This window comes from Embiotoca jacksoni, unplaced genomic scaffold (assembly GCF_022577435.1).
Source record: "Embiotoca jacksoni isolate LCO1_2020_lvr unplaced genomic scaffold, fEmbJac1.0.p SCAF_8, whole genome shotgun sequence".
Classification (NCBI taxonomy): Eukaryota; Metazoa; Chordata; class Actinopteri; family Embiotocidae; genus Embiotoca; species Embiotoca jacksoni.
In genome coordinates, this window is record NW_027185436.1 from 17,455,018 (window position 1) to 17,477,762 (window position 22,745).

General features: G+C 40.0%; 1 protein-coding gene across 1 annotated transcript; it reads right to left on the reverse strand.

Moving 5' to 3' along the window:
* Positions 1 to 4,374: 4,374 nt before the first annotated feature.
* Positions 4,375 to 22,561, reverse strand: LOC138191696 (phosphatidylinositol transfer protein beta isoform-like). The gene is made up of 11 exons (XM_069138628.1): positions 22,424 to 22,561; positions 19,046 to 19,076; positions 17,830 to 17,975; positions 17,515 to 17,606; positions 16,482 to 16,489; positions 16,301 to 16,375; positions 16,119 to 16,202; positions 13,211 to 13,288; positions 10,248 to 10,358; positions 9,722 to 9,844; positions 4,375 to 7,098 (listed from the first exon to the last, which is right to left on the reverse strand). The coding sequence occupies exons 1-11, from the start codon at positions 22,441 to 22,443 to the stop codon at positions 7,051 to 7,053; spliced, it is 816 nt and encodes a 271-aa protein (XP_068994729.1). The 5' UTR covers positions 22,444 to 22,561; the 3' UTR covers positions 4,375 to 7,050.
* Positions 22,562 to 22,745: the final 184 nt, after the last annotated feature.

A 22,745-nucleotide genomic window follows, 5' to 3' on the forward strand; every position in this document is an offset into this window, starting at 1 on the left:
TTTTTATTTTTTTTTACCTTGAATCTATGCACTGATCCATGGAGTGACTAGCTCTTTAGTGGAGATACATCATATTCATTCCAACATCTTTTCAGGAACATAAGATAGTTGATAAGGTGATTTAAAACAGAGACACCAGTAACAAGCTGGAGTTGAACGACTGGACGAGCGGTTTCGTAATTATATAAGTTAGAAAAACATTATTTGTTGAGGTAAAAATCTGGATGGTGAATTTGTTATAAGCGTCTGTGAAAAATCATCATCCGCTGAATAATGAAATTATCCAATACAGATAGATTTACAGCAGATAGCCTACTGACTGACAAATGACATCCAATCAGAAATGTAGCCTAAATATAAGAGCCGATATTGATGTTAGGATAAAGGTATAACCCGAACTAATATTATGAAGTTGATCACACCCCTGTGACCAATCAAACTCGCCCCAGTCTTGTGTGTGAAACTGAGTCCCAACGGGGAAAAAAAAAAATCCTCCTTAAAAGACCATCTGAACTAAATCATGTGGATGATATTGGGCCTCGGTTCCGATAATCAATAGCTCTCTCTAAGCATTATGCTCTTTAAAATGGAACATTTTTGCTCGGACAGATTAGGATAATTTATTTCAAAGGTTAATTAGCTGTAGACCAACAATAGCCCGGGTTATCTGTGTGAGGTTAAGTGGTGCCATTTCCTAAAATAAGACATAAAATCTTCCAAAACAGCCACATGTTCATTTGAGCTTGAGACAATGGACCCAGTAAAACAAACGCAATGTTTGTGGCCCTAACTATTGTCAGACAAATACCTGGTGATATAATTACATTTTATACTGTAGTTGTATTAGGCATGTGCCAAATGTTATTTTTTTTTAATGTAATTTAGAATGTCTTTTCATGTCTGCAGCTCACATTTCTGTGTATTTATTTGGTCTGTGAATTTTTCATATACCTTGGACTTCTCTCTTGAATTCTGACATGTTCAAGTTCATATTCATTTCTCTGTGCCTTCTCTCATCACTTAACAAAGAGAAATATGCATTTAAGACTATCTCACATCAACTTTGTCCTGCATTGAATCCGGGTCTGCATATATGAGGGTGTTTGATTCATGTTAAGATTTAAGAGAACTTTTATTTTTTTTTAAATAAAGGAAACATGTGGGTGTACGGAACAAAACGTACTTTCATTCACCACAGTGGATATTTTCATTGGTGAGAGGAGAACACCATATCATCCATTTTCTGACATTGTGGACAGTGGGAGAATTTGGAGGCAGACAGCTTTGTGCCTTTGGGGGAACCAAGAGGACTTTTACCGAACAGACACAGTGCCACCTAGCGGCTGGCGTCAGTGAGAGTGGAAGATAATTGTTGAAGCTGAATCTCTTAAAAAATAGTTTCACATATTACGGGGCATAAAAGTACACACAAAATAAAAAAAAAATTAAATGTTATAATGAATTTAAGGCAAAAAAAAAATACAATAGTGTAAATGAGGAGATGGAGAGAAAATTTGCAATTAATTGTTTATCACATTATCATGTATTAAATGTGTTAAAGAAAAATCGGATAAATAATTGTTCAGCCCTACTGGACGAACCCTAAAAATCCGATTGAATGTAAGGTATAATAGAAAAAGAAAAGAAAAAAATCACAGAGGTCAGCGTGTTCTTTTCTTTGACAACAATAATTGAGGTATATGGGAAGGAATGTGTAGCCTATGAATTTCACAATAAATGTCTATTATTTGCAAATATAATCTCATAGTCTACACAGTATTTTCTGATTCACTTTTTAGTGCTGTGGATCCTTTGCAGGAAAACAGGTGGACATTTTGTGCAGTATTTTCTGGAAAGAAATAACCTGCTCTCTACGACAAACTTTTGGTTTACCGAGGGAGAAAATATGCCCAACCCTTCACCTACAGCAGACAGCCCTGTGTCAGGGCTTAGCCTGGAAACAGGTCAGGACAAGGTATTGAAATGCATAATATGTGTGCAAATGCATCTCTTGCAGCTCAGAGGACAGGAGCTCAGAGCGAGGACGCAGGAAAAGGCAGCGTTTGTGTTTTGAAGGAGACGTGTAGTGAAGTAGCTGCCGGGGGGGAGAAGAATGTTGAGATGTGCTAAAGTCTGTTGTGCTGCTGGGAAAAAAAACAACACTCTTTCTCAGTATCACCTAGCTGATGGACTGCCTCCATGTCTGAAAGCCATGTGGTTGTAGCATCGCAAGAATTTTACCTCAACAAACCTGAATGTGTGTGCATATCACTGTTTTAGTTGTGTCTTCCATCACTGTTTTGTGAAACTCCATAGAAATATTCATGTTCATTCTTAAAAAAGGCCAGCTGTATCACAAAACCCCATTGACAGCACTAGTAACAATATTTCTGCAGCTCAACAGCAGAAAAAAAAATATCAAGATATCGCTCTGTCTGACTGTAACACTAATAACCCTGTGGTACAGCTCCTGCTAGCTCTGTCTATACTGTCTTCTCAAATGGAGACAGACAAGTTAAGTATGACAAACCGATGGCACAGTCTCTTTCCTCCCGAGTCCCCAGTGATGATAAATGCAACCCAGAGCTGCTGCCGCTGAGGCGACTTCATGACAATGGACAGTCTACAGGCTTTCAAGCTCTGTCACAATACCAGTCTCCTCTGCAGTGATTTAGTACTCAATTTGTCTCAATATTTTACTCAATAGGACAAGATAGCAGAAGTGGGTGCCCTTCTCTAGCCTTAATTCATGGTGTTAAGCTTTTCTGCAGCCAGACATATATAACCGTGGGGGTTGCCGAAAGAGGCAGTTCCTTCCCTTGTTGGGGGTACAGTGTCTTGTGCAGTGGAGGCAGTGAGGGCCGGAGCCTCAGTGTGTCCTCTATGGGCCTGTCACTCAGCTGAGCCATCACAACTCCCTGGGTCAGGGCAGGTTAAGCAGCATCTGTCATCCAGAGAAGCACTATTGTATTAAGGGGAGGGATGCGACAACCCCCCACCCTCCCCTCTTCCCCTCTGCCCCCACCCCACCCCCCACACACCCACCCCTTACACACAGACATACACACATCGGTTGGCTCTCTCAGAACAACAGGAAAGACTCGGGAGAATCTCTGCGGCTAAACTTGACCCGCGCCTGGAGGATGAGGAAGCACTCGTGACATCACTGCCAACCCATGCAAGCCAGAAATATCTTTCCTCTCCAAGAAAACCTGAAGCCCCTGAGCAAAACTGGCCCCAGGGGAGGGTCACGTACACAAACACGGTAGGTGTGGACGAAACTGCGAGTTTAATCTTCACTGTGCCACTTCCTTCAAAAACAGAAGCTCTCCCCGCAGTGTGTTGTCTCGTGGCAGGAAATGCAGCCATGTGGTGCACTTTATTTTAGTAGGTGTTGTAGGCCCATACAGATTTAAGGATACTGTGAATACTGCTTCTCCATTAAAGCAATAAACGGCATGGTCGTTCTGGCTACCACAGTGTTTTTAGCTCTGAGACTTTCTTTAATAACTCGCCTGTACGTCCTGCTGTGTCAAGTCTTGAGCCACTCTGAGATTCAGTTCTTCCCTTCATCTGTTGCCGGAGCTATTTAAACGACAGGGGCTCACTCATGACATGTCCCTTCATCTTCCCAGCGAGGGAGACACATGGAGGGATGGACGCATGCCTACTGTAGACTACTGTGAGCTGCCACTTAACAGGAGGTGTGTGGGCGAGTCTGCCCATCTCCCCTTTTAGAAACAGCATTATTTGCTTGTTCTGCGGCAGATATGACTGGTTTCCTTGCAGCAGGCCCATGTGACCGTTCCTCCATAAACAATATAAAAAGACTGCTATCTCAGCCAGCAGACCGGCAGCTTTTCCTGCTCTTTAACACAGATTCCGCTGTTATTGTGTGACTCTTCTGACCTGCAGGTCACAGAAAGTCTAGTCCATGCTGGAGTCACCAATAACTTTGCTGGGGGACATGTTTATCCTGTCTACATTTTACAAAATTGTACTAATATTTTAATTAAGCCTCAGTCTCAGTCAAAGCGACTCAAAATCAACTAAAAAAAAATACTTTTTCAATTAAATTCTGTTACTGTATAATTTAAAAAAATGGTGACTCAGTAGAGCTGCTTCAAAGCTGGATATTTTGTGAACAGTGCAGCCTAAGATGTGTTAAGTACATCTGTGGATTTGATGTTGCCATCAGCAGGTCTAAAGCTTTCAAGCAAATAAATGGGACACTGACAGATCTCTTTGGCTAATATCAGCACATTCTTTGGTCTGAAACATGAACACTAAAAGAAGACTCTGACCACATTACTGTCAGGCAAAGCTTCTCCAACAACTGTCTGCAAACAATCAAACAAACAGCACAATCCGAAGTTTTAGTTTCCAGACAAAATTTATTGATACTCAGATATGGAAACTTAATAACACACAAGGCACAATATATCATACATTCACTACCATGTCCCCTGATTTTCAAAAGCTGATCAGAACCTTTAAAACGCAAGATTTTCAGAGATTAAACAGTTGTGGATTTAAATGATAATAAAACTGCACAGAGGAATACATCCTCCAGCATCATTGTCTTGACAGATGGTCAACCATTAATTTAAGTTATTCTCTTTAGCCATTGGGTTCTCTATTCAACAGAGATCATCATTAACATTGACTTGGAAACACTGATTAGATTGTGAACCAATTGTTGCACACATTTTGCTGAGAATTATGTATACAATTCCAGTACAGTAACAAAGCCCAGGTGGCTGTCTCACACATACAGTGATAAAATGGAACCGACTATACCATGACCATCTGGTATTGAAATTGTAATGTAACAGAAAAGCATGATTCAGGGATTGTTTGGAGCAACTGGTGAGCAACAAAATTAAAAAAAAAAAAAAAAGATTCTTGTGTCGTTTCACCTGAGAATTTGTTGTTGGAACATGTTGCCTAAGACAACAGCTTCCAAAATGTTCCTATATTATTCTACAATTACTGAACACATGTAAACATAGCAGAAATTAATTTACACTCTTTGGACAAGCCAATAAACCTTTATTGAGGAAATGATCACATTCCCTCAGACAGACGGAAAATAAAAACGGAATCTTTGAACCAAGATATTTCATTATATATCTGTCTTGAAAGGAAAATATGGAAAACAAATTCTAAAACAAAAGCCCCAAGTTCCTGTTGCACAATTAAAGACTATGAAACAGCTAAAACACACACACAAACACAAACACACACACACACACACACACACACACACACACACACACACACAAACCCTTAAGACGATCAGTAGGGATCAGATAAGTAAATCTCAGGTTTTGTTATATAATCAACACTGTAAACCAATGACACATGGTTGTGAAGTCTAAAGAGAGAAAGTGTGCTGTAGAGTTGAAAGTCAAAAGTCACTCATGAGGCAGAGATATAAATCTGCAGCCCTTTACAGTGGCCACAGTACACGGTGGCTGTTGAGGCGGCGGCTAACTAGTTTTGCTTGCTGAAGGAATTGCACTAGCTCAGGTGCTGTGACACACATTGGGAAACATAAACAGAATCACCTGCCACACCACACCCTGAAGAAAATAAAGAGTCATCACAAACAACTTCGCTCATAAAGCTCTGTCTGCCAAGATTTACTCCTAACAAGTAGCAGCTAACAGCTAATGCTAACCCTTAGGCGTCAGGGAAGTTGGCATTCAGAAATGAGGGAGGTAGCTAGAGCAATAGCTGGCAGTAGAGGTACAAAAGGCGTAATAGGTCTGATAGGTATAAAGTTCTGGAGATTAAGGCGAGCTGGTGCGGCGCTGTTGTCGACCAGGCACCGGTAAGGCAATCATGAATCTGTAAACACGGCGGGAATGAAGCAGAGGAAGAGGCCTTTTTTTTGGGGGGGGGGGGGGGGGGGGACTACCTCGGAGACCCTAGACGAGTGAGACGGTCCTCTGGGGTGGGCTGGGTGAGCACGGTACAGTTTGGCTTGTGACAGAGGCTGGAGGGGTGTAGCACCATCTGTGGCTGTTTTTCAGTGCAGTTTTTCTCCGGGGACATCTGTTAAGGAGATGAATGCTGTGTTGTATGTTATGCGTGAATGTCTTCAGAGTAGCGAGGGTGGGGGTGTTGTGGGAGAGCAGTGAGAGCTGTAAACACATCCAAACATCTTTTAGCTGAACAAGCTTGCATGGATCTGCCCAGCTTGAGCTTTTAAGACATCAGTCACCGCAAAGGTATCCGCACCTGTGAGTGTGTGTGCAAGAATGAATTCACATGTTTATCTTTATGTGCGTAATGTATACGTGTCATACGTGTGTGTTTCTGTTAAGTCTTTATGGGAGTGAGAGTGAATACCTGTACAGGCATGATTGTCAGTGTTAATAAGATGCAGTGCTTCGGAGGAGGAGGGTTGACGGCGGGGAGGATTACAATGGGCCAATGCACCGAGGGTGTTAGTAATCACTTAATGGAGGCTGTGGCAGGAAGGAACATGAGTATGACAGAATCTCATGCCAGGGAATGCAAACCACTGAGCCACAGTGTGCACAGTTAAGACCAAGGAGGAGACAACGAGGTCATACAGGGCATCATCTTGTGAGGAATGTTTTGGAGGCAACATTAACCACAGAAAAGAAAAAAAGAAATCTGAATAAATCAAGAGGAAATATTCGGTCCAACACCTGCCACTGTGGAATCAAGCCCATATTTATATGTAAAAAATGAATGGATCTGCAAGTCGTTCCTCTTCACATCTCCCCAGAAGGCTTGGTCTCAATAACGTGATGCAGATAGCTGGCCTTTCTCTGCCCAGGAGATCAAAAGGAACCAGAGTCTTATCAGCTAGGGATCGTGTTGGTTTCTAGAAATCAATTCCTCAGTGGATAGAATGTCTATGATTTGGTTCAAGTCAGGGATCTGTTCTATAGATTTGCAGGAAACAGTGCTCCCTCCTCCACAGCCTGAATTGGTTAAGGTAGAAAGTGGCACCAAAGGAGCTCTCTTAGCAGTCTCCGTCACTGCTGTCACCGTGGGTGTTTACAATCCGTTTCATTCGTCTGCGGCACTAGTTCCTCGTACTTCACCCTGTTTGCGAAGCTGCGGGGAAACAGAGAGAAATAAACACACGTTAGATTTACATGAGCTAAAAGCAGGTGAGGGCAGGTTTGGTGAATGCTTGAATTCAGTGGAAAGCTTCTGAACAAAAGCTTTATACATATTTCTATTCATAACATTACCTTTTTTTTCTTAACTTCTGGCTTTGCAAACCGGTAAAAACAACAAATATTTTTTTGCAAACTGAAATCTTTAAGTTTCTTAAAAATCGTCTCGAACATTCCTCATCAAAACTCCTGTTTGTCTTCTAGCTAGATAAAAGCATCACTTTCAAATTCTCCCACCCTGAGGCTGATGGCTTTGGAAAGTCAATTAGTGTTAGAATCTGATAGCCGACCACCTTAATGGAACAGTTCAAACTAACACTGGCTCTAAACAGACGAATAAGACAGATCTGATGAAATGGCATGAGGATTCACCCTCCCACTTCTCCATCCTCCCTCCTTTTTTTTCTCAATCACAGCACAGACTCCTTCTCAACTGCAGAATTCCATTTGTATGTTAATGAGGAAAAAGGAGCCATCTTGAAGACCCCTCCCGCACCCTTTCCTTCGCTCATGCCTCCCCCCCCTTCTACACCAGCAGCACCCCAAGACCTATACATAAAGAACACAGACATGCCTGTTGGTGCATTGTCTCCTTAATGTTGAGTGTCTCATTCCCCCCCCCCCCCCAGTGCAGCCTTGTCTAGAGCGTAAACGGCAGTGATTGTACGTAGGCTGTTGTCACCATTGCAAGTCATCCCATACAGTCCAACTGTGACCCTGCTAACCCCTGAGCTCAGAGGTTCGGGCCTTGTAGGCCTCCTCACCACAGCCCTCTTTGATGGCACCCGCCTGTTTACTTACTCCAAAGGAAAATGGGAAACACATGCTGAATTGGGCGAGATGTTAGAGGGGGAAGGCAAAGCACAAAATGTTGTATGCTGGTAGTCAGCCAGGAATGTCTGAGACTGGCCCACTTTGACCAGTCCAACCCAGATTCCTCCCTTGTTCTCCTTGTACGGCCAAAAGCTGCCAGACTGATATTTGGAGTAACTCCAAGAGGAAAGCAGTGGTAAGGTTTTACAGAGAATGCTAGTCACGGAGCATAAAGCCGGTGATTTCGGAGCAGTTGATTTTTCTTCTCTGTCTTGTTTTCCTTTATGGAGATGCTCTGGATTACAGGTGCCTTCTGTGTCACCTTTTAAAAATACTGTTTGATTCTGAGCAAAGTGTGGCCTGGCATACACATACATTCTCAACATGCATTCATGAAAACCATGACTTTTTTTTTTTTTTTTTTTTTTACAGAGTCAGCAAAACACCTAACGACCAAGCACTTACGTCATTTCTCTGGTGTTATTGATTAACTACTTCAGAGTGAGCAATGCAGTTTCATGTGAAAGCAGAGACACCCGTGAACATAGAGACACAGTGGACTAAAAGACCTTTCCCAACTCCGAAGAGTACAGCGTGAACACAGCATAGACGTGCAGCAACACAGAATGCCCAGAGAAAGCATCTAACAGGGTTTTTCCACTTTGTGTGTGTGTGTGTGTGTGTGTGTGTGTGTGTGTGTGTGTGTGTGTGTGCGCGCGCGCGTGCGGTGGTGGGGGTTGGGGGTCATACCGTGCCATGCAGTCGAGCCACGCTGGCTCAGTTATTTTCCACAACAAAACAAAATTGTGTACCTAAGCCGCTAATGCAGTACTGCTAATGTGCAATAAACACATTTCCTGAGACTCCTTCACAATAAAAGCATCAAAGCATCCCCCCAGTTCGCTAGTAGAAAGCATTCAGTATATGTTAGCAGTAACGTGAAGCTATAGTGTGGGACTTTACATATATACAGTGACACTAAACTCCAAAGTACTAAACTCGCCCGGAATCCTTCTTGCGCATCTGGGCAAAAATAAAAATACAGGAAATCACAGAAATAGGACGAGGTAACCATGGGAATATTGGCATTAATCAGGATGTCAATATCCTTCTTTTATTTTAGCTTTCAAATTACTCCACATTTTATCAGTGCATTAGTTCAGTAAAGAGGATCTAAAAAAGCCCACAAAAGCACATGATTCATGTTTAGCAATAATACACTTCCTGCTTTTCACCTAATGTTTTCATTTTGGTAACAAGTGCTTAACAAAATACACTCATTAGGAAATAAGGACAAATATTACTGGCAGTACAAGACTAATAATAACAAATTTGATTGGTCTAACATGAATTTAAAATATTTTAAAATTCAAAATGTATTTTCAGTGGGCAGCAAATAGTGAAGAGTGTGCATAGAAAGGCCATGGGTACAATGGTAAAACAAATATTCATTGTATGAAATAGAAAATGTATTTATTAAACTGAAATATTACCAACTAAATCGAGAGAATCAGAAGTTGTTATAATAGACTGGCATACTCCTTGTCGACTCAACTTATCTAATGTAAAATGAATGGCCTCACCATAATAAAACCAGACTGTGTCACACTGGTTTATCGCAAGCTTGGGCAAGTATTAGAAATGTAAACTACAATCTTCAAGTCAGAGAAAGGAAATCACTTGTGCATACATCCTATGCACAAGGGTGAATTTTAATTCCAGGTAGTTTTTACATATACACTTACCTCATCCAGCTCTTTCTGTGTGTTGGCCTCCATCTGCCGGATATCATCCATTGTCAGCTCCACCCACTTATCAATCCAACAGAAGAGTTGGCGGTGGAAGTTGGTGAAGATCCTCTGCTCTTGCTGAGGAAGACAGTGGCAGTCTTGGTTAGGGCTGAGGGACGTTTGAACTCAGTTTCACACCATGAATAAAAGTACATTTGAAACCTGTGGGAGATGTATGTAAAATGATAAAACAATATTCACACTGATGCTAAATGCTGTGAACTGTGTTCCACTGGCATAAAATATTTTTGACCAAACTTAAATCCAATACGAGTTAATGCTTCATTCTGTTCACAATTACGTGCCACATTTGAAGTGGAAGTCAACAAATAATAATACTGAACTAACCCTTAACACTCGTTTTGGTCAATCAGACAGTCAACCGGCACAAAATTGCTTCGGCAAACTCTCAGTTGGAATACAACTCAGCCAAAATAAATGGACTGTAAAAGGTTTAAGTGTGTAAACATGTCACTCTTACCTCTTGGATGAAGTTCTCCACTTTGGCCTGCAGGCCCCACCACTTGAACTTGACTGTGACTAGTTTGTAGGCACACATCCTTGGGCAATCAGTTTTACTAACCAGCTCTTTCTGTTGAGAAAAGAACAGCAAAAGAATGACAAGACTTGGAACCCATCACTTTTTAAAGCAGAGTATCAAAATAAATAAACCAGCAAAAACTTGACAGAAACTTTCCAATGAGAATAATTGTAAAAATAGCAGAACGTTGAGAGAACGTTATTTTAGACTAATCTTGAATGCATTCAAAGCTAAAATTCATTAATACATAATGCTTTGGGTATGGAGCTTGCTGAAATAATTATCAATATGAAGATGTGCTGTGCACAGATAAAAGTGCCCTAATCTACAACACACTTTCTAAATCCATCCGCTGCTTGCACTCTGCCTCGCTCTGAAGAAGAGAAGAAAAGGAGGAGGGGGTTGGGGCACAGCAAAGTGGATAAACTCCAGATGAAGGGACCATTTCTCTGCCTCCGCCCTGACAGCGACACCGTTCCCGACAGGCATGCCTTTGTGGCCACAGAAGGCAGATAAAACGGTGCTCACGAAGCGATAAGGGCGTCGCAGTGCAAAGCCGGTTACATTATTAACACCTAGGACCTGCTCGCCCCCAGAACACACACACTCTCCCTCCGAGAACACCTGTTTAATTAATCACTTCATTCTGGCTCGGCATTCGAAGAGAAAATGCCACAGACCCGCCTCAATCACCCTCATCCCACTGCCGTTTGATGCCACGATCATGGAGGAGTGCGAGAGGAGGGAAATGAGGAACATTTCTAAATTTGCAGTGGGTTTAGAAAAGTTGTCATCGCTAAAGGAGAACTTCACATGAAACGGATTCTACATCAAAACACTTACGGTGACATTTCTTCTCTCCCTCTCTGTGCCCCACTCAAAGGAGCAGAAGTTTTCAGAAATACAAAGGGTAGCGATATGCAAGCATGTGTGCATGCCGAGATAGACAAGAGTTTTATTGCTCTGAGAAGCTGGCAGAAATTGTGCCTCTGTTGTCACATAACTACTTTTTTTTTTTTCACCTTTTCAAAAACAGTCGTTTTCCATGTCCACAGCGGACGGGAAAGTGATCTAATTAAAACACAAAATAAAAGTTGTGCTTCTTTATTCATACTTTTAAAAGCTGTTTGGCTGCCTTTGTTCTGTGAAAATTCTTGAAGCAGAAGAAAGTTTCCCATGGTGAACTTTGCGGGCTCCACTGCAGAATAGAAATTCTCAGAGCTCGCAGTGAGCAGGACCCGTTTGTGAGGCTGCAGGGTACGGCAGGGTTTGGAGGGGAAAGCAACAAAACTCCTGACAAAGTTTCTTTGTGTGGATGAGCTACTTCTTATTGACTTTTTACCAAAAATACATCAGTCCCTATACAGAACTGCTGTTTGACAAATTTAGAATCGATGTCTCGATGTCCATAAACAGACGCTTCCCCGTTTCTGGCTTCTGCCACAAGCAGTCTGGCAGATGGAGCTCAGAGAGTAGAACCTCTATCTGACCTGGTGACTTGAAGTTCCATTTCATTCAATTAGAGCTAAGAAAGAGGTGATTTGTCTTCTTCAAATTCCAGTCTTACAGTGCTTTGAACACCAATTGAGTCCTCCTCCAGCCCTGTGCTTTGCTATTACACACAATGGTGCTGGTGTGAAAGATTCTTATTATTTATGTGAAAATAAATCTTTACAAATGTATCTAAATGAATGAAAAAAAAAAAAAAATAACCAAAATAATTGATAGTGCAAGTATTTTCCTTTACAGGGTAAATGTAGTAATTATATCTATATTGTACGTTTACAGCCTTAAGTCTACGCAAGTAGGTCTGAAAAAGCCATGCTCATCTGCACACAGCAATGCAACTCCATTCTTTTTTTTTTTTTTTTTTTTTTTTAAACTGTTAAAACGCAAGGAGTTTCCTGTATTTTGCTTCATTCATTTAACCATCTATATTTCTAAACCTGCTGCAGGAGCATCCCTACGGTATGATGCTGCCACCAACACAACACACAAAGCTCAATTTTTAGTCTCAGGCCTCCGAAGTTTCTTCCTCTGTGTTTCCACCACTGAACCCTGCAGCTTCTTCAGACAAAGGCCTCTCTGCGGGGAGGACAGTCTGCTCTAGACCAGTCGGACTCACCAGATATAGACGGTGTGTATCAGCCTGCCATTGGCCAACTGCTTCAGTCGGCAATTTTCCTCCTCTTCTGCTATTTGTGTGTTACGGTTTTCAAAATCCCCGTTGCTATGGGGAACAAAAAACCCTACGAGCTAGCAACCTAGATGGTGAAAATGACAAGTTTTGACAAAGATTTGGATCATGGCAGGTCCGCTCGGTTCGTTTCGGTCTCTTGTGGGAATTTAGCGATTTTAATGCCAGAGCTCGCCTCTAATGTTCCATCAAAACAAGTTCTCAAGAGCAGCGTTGCTGCATCCTAACACACTCAAGACGATGGTGATTGGTTTAAAGGAATGCAAACAAGCCTGAGCGTTTTTTTCCCCCCTATAGCAGGATGATACATTGGTGCAACTACTCTCCAGCACTAGCACAGATTTAAAAACATTCAATATTTTTCCATTTCATTATGACCAACCTTGTTTGTTCCTTAAAAATGTTCAGTTTATCTCGTTACACCAGCCAACTTGAACTTTCCAGATAAAAACATTGCTGCAACAATGTTTAATCATGAACAACTGCATAGAATTATTAAAGGTTGTGAAATTATAATTTTAGAAATCTGTAAAAGCACAGCTGCAGCTGCATGTGTTATTTAAATGATAATGACCATGTATATAACCACTTCAGCCCGTGTCTGTATACTGGGTCATTTGGTGTTTCGTTTAGTTTCCTGTGACATTAACTGCCATTTGTGTGCGAATGCAATACATATAATTTCCATGGCTGACAAGAGAATTACCTTCCATGCTGGTCCAAGAGGTCCTCTGCCAGTCTTAACTGACTTGAACTTGGCGGGATCCTCATCTGGCTTGTAGTCCTGTAGTCAGAACAATTTTTCTATGATTAATACAATATATAGCACACAATGTTCAGCCTAAACAAACTGTAAAATATGCTGTTACAAATCTATATACAATGCACCAAATACACTGACTAATACATGAATTAAGGTAGCCAGTGATTAGTTTTATTTGGTGAAAAGAAGTTTAAGAAATTAAGTAAAAAGATTTACCCCATTTAAAAACAACAAAAATATGTTAAGATAGACGTTATTTCTATTGTGTTCTGAAAACAAACAGTCAACAAAAAGAAAGTTTAATTTCAGTGTGGCCTGTTTGTCGTACACTACTATTCTTCAACAAAAATAAAGAGCAGAACAGCCACAGCCACTGAAAGGCTAAAGAGCAGTGTACTCATTTTCCAAACCCCAAAGAAAATGTGATGAAGCAAGACCAGAGCACAACTCGGCTCACAAATGGCTTAGAGATAAAAGTCTGTCTACGAGGCACTGATGCCACCAGCAACATCTGTTTAATTAGGGTGACACTTCTCCCATTTAAATGGAACTGAATATGCTTGAAACTACCTGCATGTGTGGTGAGTATTTGTGCTGCACATCCCACTACAAGTGCGTGTCTACAGTTCCAACTGCAGCATCGCTCCTTACCCTACAGGCACTCCACAGTCATGTCCTGCCAAACCCATTTTAGTGAAGTAAGCACTTATGCCCTATTACACATGAGGATCTTGGTCCCACAGCAAACAGATTTATAGAGGATATAGGAAAATACAGGGGGATACTGAGCACACATACCAGGCATGAGCACATGACAAAGGTGACTTCATAAAACAGGCAAGAGAAAAAAAAAAAAGGAATACAAATATATGAAATGGCGTTCAAATTATCAACAGCTCAAGGGCCCTGCAATTTTAAATAAATCATGATGCGCCTCCAGCTAAAAGCTACTTTTTCAGGGCTATTGGCCAACAGGAGGGTGCCAAACGTGCGGAAAGAAATGGAAACGCACCCCTAGACGCACACAATAATTTGGCTTTTTTTTTTTTTTTTTTTTTTAATGCCGAGAGCTCCATCACTATAACAATACACTGTGCTGCACTAATGAGGTCTGTGAATCGATGTGCCGTGGTACACAAAAAAGAGCTACTCCTCAAGTAAGAAAGTGTGTGTTAGGGCAAAAGTGTGTTTATATCACGTGTGTATTTGTCTAGTTCCGGCGCGCGCAGCACTGTGAGCCTTAATTACACTAACAAACTCATCTGTGCTGGCGGTACGCCCCAGGCCCTGCAGTCATGCCCGAGGCTGAGGGCTGATAGGGCCCTCAGACACAACGCACTCCTCCAGCAAGGCAAAGCCGTCCGCCTCGTTAACTACCCACCGCAAACAAACATGTACACACACACAGAAACCAATGCTTCTCGGCCAAATAGCCACACATATGCTTGCACGCACACAGAGAGCCGCAGTGAAATGAGGCAATGTGATGTCAAATAACAGCAATAATGTGTAACATCTTCGAAAAGGTTTCAGAGATTCAAAATAGAGTATTAAACGCTCAAATTTATATTTTGATGTGGTATTGAAGCAATCTTTGGTTGTTCAGATGGTGTGCATAATTTGTATTGTTTGAGTTGCTGAGTTAAATCAGTCGCAGACCAAATGTTAAGTAATTAGTTGAAACATTTATTAAGTTAATCTGTTAGTTGACAGAATTAAAATAAAAAGTACTGTTATGATCAATTCATTTTATCAGCCATTTTTCAGTCAGAAATGTGCTTTAATTGTTGTCCGTTTAACATCACACTAAGTATATGTGGATTTTAAACTGATTTCCACTGTTTTCTGATACTTTATTGACCAAACAATTAATCAATGCATTTTGATCCGCAGATTAATTGATAATGGAAACAACCATTCCAGCCACACGGTTAGCCAGACAATAGTTGCAGCTCTGTTAAGTATGTAATATATTCAATAGATAATAAAATGGTTGAATCATTCTACTCAACAGTCTGTAGTGATTTGACTGTTAGCCAAAAAGATGTGTTTCGAGGTACTTCATCTTCTGGTGAGGCACAGTTTAGTCAAATACATTTCCTGCCTTGGATCCACTAATTTCATGAAAACAGTTCCACTATATACAACAAATATCAAGAACTATTCCAACACTAATTAATGAGTGTTCTCTGGAGCTAGATAAGAAAATATCAACAAGTTCATTTTTCTCAGTGTTTTTGTTCTGTTGCAGAAAAAGGTAGAGAGTTGGGCTGGAACGGTTAGTCAATTAATGAGTCAATCAACAGTATTAGTCAAAGATTCTGGTCTGCTAAGTTGTTGAAGTAATTTTGTCAAATACAAATGTCAAACATTTGGAGTTTTGCACAGGTTTTTACATTTCAAATCAATACAAACAAAAGCTTTTTCATTTTTTTTTTTAAATGTTGTTCTGAAAACATAAATTAGCAACTGGTTGACGTTGCCATCGGCACTAAGAATTTTTGAGATGCTTCAAACACAACTACAAAAATCAACACAGACATAACTGAATACTGACCTGTTGAAAACACAGAATTTATGACAATATTTTTCAGTAAGTCTGTCCCTATTTGTTGATTCTCCATCTGTGCCACCCTTCTTTTTAAATGAATTTGTAAAATGAATGCACAAAAATAAACGAACTGACACGATTACAGCTCGTCAAAAATAGAATCCATAACCACAATTTAAACATTCCTTATGCAAAGAGGATTAGGTTAGGCAAAAAGCTTTGTAATGATCACACTTGTCCACATGAAGGCGCCATTTATTGTTTTTACAGTGGGAATGTGCCTGAGGAGTTTCTACTTACAGAAGCGGACACATGACTTGTGTCTGCAATGTCAATGGGCACAACCGCTACATTCTGCCATGTGGAACTGTCTAGTTCGTGCACCTGAGCAAACACACAAAAAAGAATTTGTTACCAGAAAAAAACCTAGTTAATCATCATTCACACTGAATATTTTCTTGATTTAATGTTGATATACTCACATTTTCTAGCGTTCCAAGGTCCTCTTTGTGCCACGTCTCAATTTTAATGAAGAAACTGTCCTTCATATACTCATTCTGGAGTAAAGAGATATCAGGAAGTGTATAGTGTAAGCAGAAACTCCGGGGCTATTTGAACAATTTAAGAAATGCCCAAAAATGAAATCCATTTAAGGCTACCTACCGTCACAACTGGATCAAGGTTGGGCATGAGGAGGAAATGGAGAGAAAATAAAACACTACATCAACACAAAGACATAAAACAAATGCTATAAATTCAACAGAATACATGTGCCCATTATCCAAATAACACAAGTAAACTTAATTATGCAGAGGAGCAAGAGCTTTGGGGAAAAGTCAGGGTGCGTGCATACAACTTTTTAAGAGTAAAATTCAAGCACTTTTTAGGCTTTTTTTTTTTTTTTTAAAAGGTACCCCCCATCCAAAAAAAAAAATGTCCAGACTCTTGCAGCCTTTACCATCACATTTAAATCGTTACTATACAAGAAAAAAATGGAAGATAAAGTTCAGAAAATGAATTTATGTCCATGGCAATCAATGTATCTTGACACAGTTTATTTTACCAGCTCTTCACATTAACTTTGATTGCATCTTTTGATCATGATTATTTAGTGCCTTTCAGAATAAGGGAACAGAGGATTTATCTGGGTATGAATGACACATGAACTCAAGAAAGCACTCTTCTTATTTTAATCTTTAATGGTGTCAAAGAACAGACAGCTTTTAAATGATTTTAAAAACAGATTACAAGTTGGCATATAACAATGAGTAAAGCAGAATCTATAGCTGTTCAAACAACAAAATGTTGATAAATCAAATGTACATTATCATCAGATTATCCCAGAAGAATATTTACATTAGAGGATATTTACATACCGTATTTCTATTAGAAAGGTTCAGTGCTTTTAATTTTTCTACTCCTGTAGGGTTAGGGTCCGCTCCACATATGGGTGTAAGACGCAGGACACAAACAAATGGATAACAGGATTGTTTCTTGTCAAATATTTTGATATTTTTGGTTTACATTAATGATTATGTTGATGAAACACCAGATAATGCAGAAAATAAAGCATTTTTCGAGGAGTACATTTAAATTCAAGCATATCCCTAACATGAATTGACCCTTTCCCAAACTTTTAAGACTTTGTAAGAACCCTGTAAAGAAAATATAAAGTGATATTGGGAGAGGGACTCACTGGTTCGGCAGTAGGGGTAGGCATTCCAAGCTTTTTCATGGAATACCAGGGAGCCTTCAGGGGCGAAGAGCCTGACAAACCCTGGTACTTTACTGCGGGGAGGAGAGGGAGGGATGGGAGAGGGCAGATGTGGGAAGAGAAATGAAGAAAGAAAACAAATTGCTTCGCTTATCAGTGGTTTTAGAGGGAAGATTGGGCAAGAAGGAAAACACACACTTGAAATGCTTCACAGATAAGACAACACTGCCACTGCCTGGTGGCACTGCACTATTACACTAGGAGAAAACAATTATGGAAGCATTAAATAGCACATACCTCTTTAGGTGGTAGATTTTGTGTGTATACTGTCCTTTCTCTCCATCTTTTTCATAGGGCTCATTCTTGAGTACCTCAATGCCCTCGCCACCACCCGTCTCATTTTTGCTTGCCTGAGCCACTGAGAACAGCTGTCCCACTTGATACTGTAACACAAATAACATAACCTTAACACAAAAACATGATAAATATTGATACATTTCAGAAAATGTAAGTACTCTTTATTAAAAACCTGCATGCGGACAATTAATGACAAAAGCTGTTCATATCAACCGTCAAAGACTTTCTCTTCTTCAGTTTATTTCTTTTTCTGTGTTTTAATCCCAAAGTTCCAAAATGTTTTGGGCTTCTGACCCCTTAATATGAAGCAGCGTCTACCTAATTCGTCTATATCTGTTACTGTGCACACGTTTTAATCAAACAACGATTTTTTTTTTTTTTTTTTCCCCCTTTAAATTGTTCCATTTTACAAGCTGTGCAGTATTTTGTGATTATAGGGACATTGGATTCATCACGTGCCGTGTGTTTTAAAAAAGTGAATGAGCCAACATAAACATAGTAAGATGTGTCACTGTCCTGCCGACACGCCAGTGGATTGCAGATTTTTATTATGCGCCAAGAAAAACTACAACAGTCCTGCACAGTCAAATAAACTTGAATCAGACCTGTGGTGTGGGAGCAAGGGTCTTTTTTCCCCAATTATGCTGCCATCGTTCCAAAATCAATCCACAACAAAAAGCAGTCCTAATCTGGATAATTTTTCTAAATTAAAGACAACCCCACAATCTTAAAGCAACATGAACTAGTGTCTCGTGTTATGATGATTAAACAACAAATGGTGCGACACAAGTGAGGCTATTTGTTTCTCACAGAAAGAGAAAAGATATTGTTTTTTAATTTCTTGGACTTTCAAAATGCGGTACTAATTGCCATGAGATTTTAACTCCACATAAGGCGGCAGGGTGATAGCCTGGGATTCATGACATAAACATCTATAAACACAGGGCACATGTACCTTCTTGATTAAAAAAAAAAAGAAAAAAAAAAGACTAATAAAGCTTTTTTGGATACCAGTGTGTTGTCTGTTGGATTCATATAGCCCACAATAGGTACAAAAAAATAGATATATTGCAGGAGCTGTAAAGTAATGGAACAAATGCAATCATTTAGAACACTACTTGTATAATAACAGATGGGATTAAAATGGCTTACTCACCTCCTCAACACTACAGGGTAAAACCACACGGCTGCAAAAGAGAGAAAAGTTGTGGTAACATTCGTACAGCACTTGTTTTTAAGAATTCAGACAGAGCCATTACAATTTCACATCAATTTAGATTGCATCAACAAGTTTAACACGATATTACCACACCAGATAAATCCAGATGCAGAAATTTGTGCAAATACAAATAGTGGTCGACAGGAATAACAGAAAACCTGATGGAAAGAAAAAAAGATTGTTTCTTCTTGTCTGCATGTGGCTCCGTAAAGTTTCTCATCAAGTGGCTCCGAAAGGTTTCTTTTGTATTCATCTTATTTGCAAGTGACTCCTGGAAAGTTCCTTTTGTTTTACTTTCCGCATCTAATTGATGACTCCCCTGTGTCCTTATCTTGTGACCTGCAACCAATTCTGTATTACCATACGAAAGCAGATACAAAGGGAATGGGGGTGACTGTCAACTGTTTGTCACACTGTATAAAAGCTGCCCTACAGAGGAGTGAGGTTGAGCAATGCTGGGCATCCTTCTTTGATTGTACATGTATTTGCTCCTTAAAAAAACTGCGAAAAGTTTCTCTTTTGACAGTTTCTGGCTATGATGAATTGTGTAATTTTGTCAATTTTTTAAAATAATACATGGCTTCAAGCCTGCCAGCAGGTTGTGGGGTTCAGAGGGTAATTACTGTGATGTTCCAATTGTCTGTCACTCCACACAGTGTGCAACAAAAACAAACCAGAGCAGAAGATAATAAGGCTATGTTTCCTCTAGAGGACAAAAAAGAAATAACCTCCACAATGCACAGACACCTTTTTGGCCAGGAACAGAAAGTCAGTAGAGGTCACTCCTTCTGAGGTGTGTGTAAAAAATAAATAAATAAATAAATTTTAAAAAAAAAACACTACTGCCTATTTCAAAACATTGCTGACCTCAGCAAGATGAGAGGAAAACCACCACTAGACCCGAGTGGAAAAGTTAAGAGACAAAAAAAAAAATTATTTAAAGAGGAATATGAGAAAGATGATATGTGCAAAGAATACGTGAGAGCCATTTGGGGACAAAAAAAAAAAAATTATAAATGTGCTGCACAGACTAGTAGCAGAAGGCAAGGCTGTTTAAATGACAAAAACATATCTGAATCTTTATTACATAAGATATCCAAAAGTTATATACAGTCTTTACCTAATACAAAGTAAAAGAATACTTTTTCTTCATGTCCCAAACAAGTTTAACTTTAGGGTGTGATACGCTTTGCCCGAAGCCATTGCATCAGTTACTCTGCTGGGCAAGACGCTTCCCTCACTAACCACTAACCACACGGTGCACAAGAAAAACGCAGTGCAGAAGAATAAAGTAGGAAGAGGAAGTTCTCTATTATTCTAGCCCAACATGTAGATACTTGGTGCAGCAAGTTTTATGGTGTTGTTTTTTTTATGCCTTTTGATTTTCATGAGCTGTGTCAAACCAATGACAACTTATGTTTTGTCCTGAATTAACACTACTCGATTAACCAGTGTTAAATTAAGGCTAGACTTGGAAATGACATCCAACGACAGATGTTTTATTCCTCCAGGCTGCTACAACAAGACCACTGACAACTTTAGAGCAGGGCCCTGAGATGAGTGATGTTGACTTTTGGCACAGGTATAAGTTCATATGTGTATTATAGGTATTATAATAATATCTGATGGAAAGAAAAAAGATTGTTTCTTCTTGTCTGCATGTGACTCCGGAAAGTTTCTCATCATGTGGCTCCGAAAGGTTTCTTTTGTATTCATCTTATTTGCAAGTGACCCCCTGGAAAGTTCCTTTTGTTTTACTTTCCACATCTAATTGATGACTCCCCTGTGTCTTTATCTTGTGATCTGCAACCAACTCAGTAATACCATACGAAAGCAGATACAAAGGGAATGGGGGTGACGGTCAACTGTTTGCTCAATGTCACTCCTCGCATCTTTTATACAGTGTGACAATGCTGGGCATCCTTCTTTGAGTGTACATGTATTTGCTCCTTCTTGCAAGAATAAATGTCCAATATGTTTGATTTTGAACTTAGCCTCTGAGTAATTTCCTAACAATATCAAACAATAGGTATTAATAATAATTTTAAAAAAAAGACAAATCGTTCATTGCAACTATTTGAATAACAATTAATTGTCCACTAAATTGTCTGTATCATGACAGTCCTACAGGGAGCATCAGAATTGGCTCTCAAATTTGGAAAAATAAAAATGGCTGCGAGTATATGTGGAGCTGTAGTTTTCCAGGATCCTGTTGCAGAAGAGGAACATGATGCACAGTAAATGCAACATCTTAAAAATGCAATTAAGAAATACCAATTCCGCATAAAGCACAAGCTCTTGCAAATCCACAAAATGCTCGCAGCATGCGTTAATGCGATGATCTGCTGAGTCACTTGTTTTAAAAAACTTTGCCGAGTACAGTTTACTCCCAATTTATTTGTCTAGGAGCTGGGAAGAATAGTTATAATATGGAGGTCTTGCCTTGATCAGGATGTATTGACTGATGCAGCCAAAGTGAAACAAAAAACTACCATCCAAACATTTCTCGATCCAGCAGGCACACGTTTGAAAAAGGTTTTCAAAAGCCAAATGAAAAAGCAGACGAGCTTCTGTGCAGGATTAAACTATTAAATCTTATTCTTGCGGCTTTACACATATATGTCCTGATTTATTTATGCTTTAAACCCCCAAAACGAAACCTCTTTTTGATCCAACTTCTGACTCTTAGCTAACAGCTAACTTAACCTAAACTTGAATGGCGCTTACCGGCAGCGAAGCTAGTTGAAGTAGCTCAGCGAGAGAGCAAACTGCGAATTCAACAAAACAAATCAACGTGTCCTGATCCAGGGTGAGATTAGACGATCACACGCATCGATATTGCTAAAAAAAAAATAACATTAATTTAGCAGCGTTTTGGCGACTTCCCATTCAAGGTGATGCTGGTAGGGTTAGCTAATTTAGCGTTAGCAAATCGTGAGCTAGCTCGATGCTGGGAAGCTTAAAATACCGCTTTTAAAATAAAATAAAAAAAACCACAGCACGACCTGCAGCCCGGAGTTTTCCCACAAGCCGAGATACTTGGTGTGTGTGTGTGTGAACACAAAGAAAAGCAGTCACGTTATACTGCTGCCAGAGCCGGTAGGCCAGAGCAAACCCCCCCAAAACCTTCTCCCTCGTGTGTCTTGACACCCCGAGAGAAGATGAAAAGTTTCCACTAGTCTTCCGGGGTTGGAAAAAAAAACAAAACAACAAACAAACAAAAACAGCCTCATCTAACAGAATCTGATATCAATTGACACTGTAGTTTCAAAACAATCGCAAAGGTAAGAGTTTAGATAGAAAGAGCGCACTTACTACTCTTTGATGAGGACCATCGCTACTCGCTTCCTTTCGGTGTTGCTGGTACTGACCGCTGACTGCTGATGACGTCATCGGGCGCCTCAGCGCGGTCCCTCCCTCGTGAACAGTGATTTGCAGAAGGAGGGAGGAACTACTAATTAGCATGAACCAATACAGTGGCTCTTCTGGTGGCTTTTTTTTTTTTTTTTTTTTTTTTTTAGCCTGCCTACAGTATGGTAGGTAGGTAGGTAGGTAGGTAGGTATTTACTTTATTAATCCCCGAGGGGAAATTTTTTTTTTTTTTCCGCTACAGCAGCATACAGAAGCAATAAGATAA

Bases quoted from the DNA above. Each gene is read 5' to 3' on its own strand.
- LOC138191696 (XM_069138628.1), bottom strand. From the start codon at position 22,443: ATGGTCCTCATCAAAGAGTA. The intron at 13,289-16,118 runs GTAAGTAGAAAC...TTCTGACTACAG, and splicing joins CAAGTCATGTGTCCGCTTCT to GACTACAAGCCAGATGAGGA. The intron at 9,845-10,247 runs GTAAGAGTGACA...TGTCTTCCTCAG, and splicing joins TGGAGAACTTCATCCAAGAG to CAAGAGCAGAGGATCTTCAC.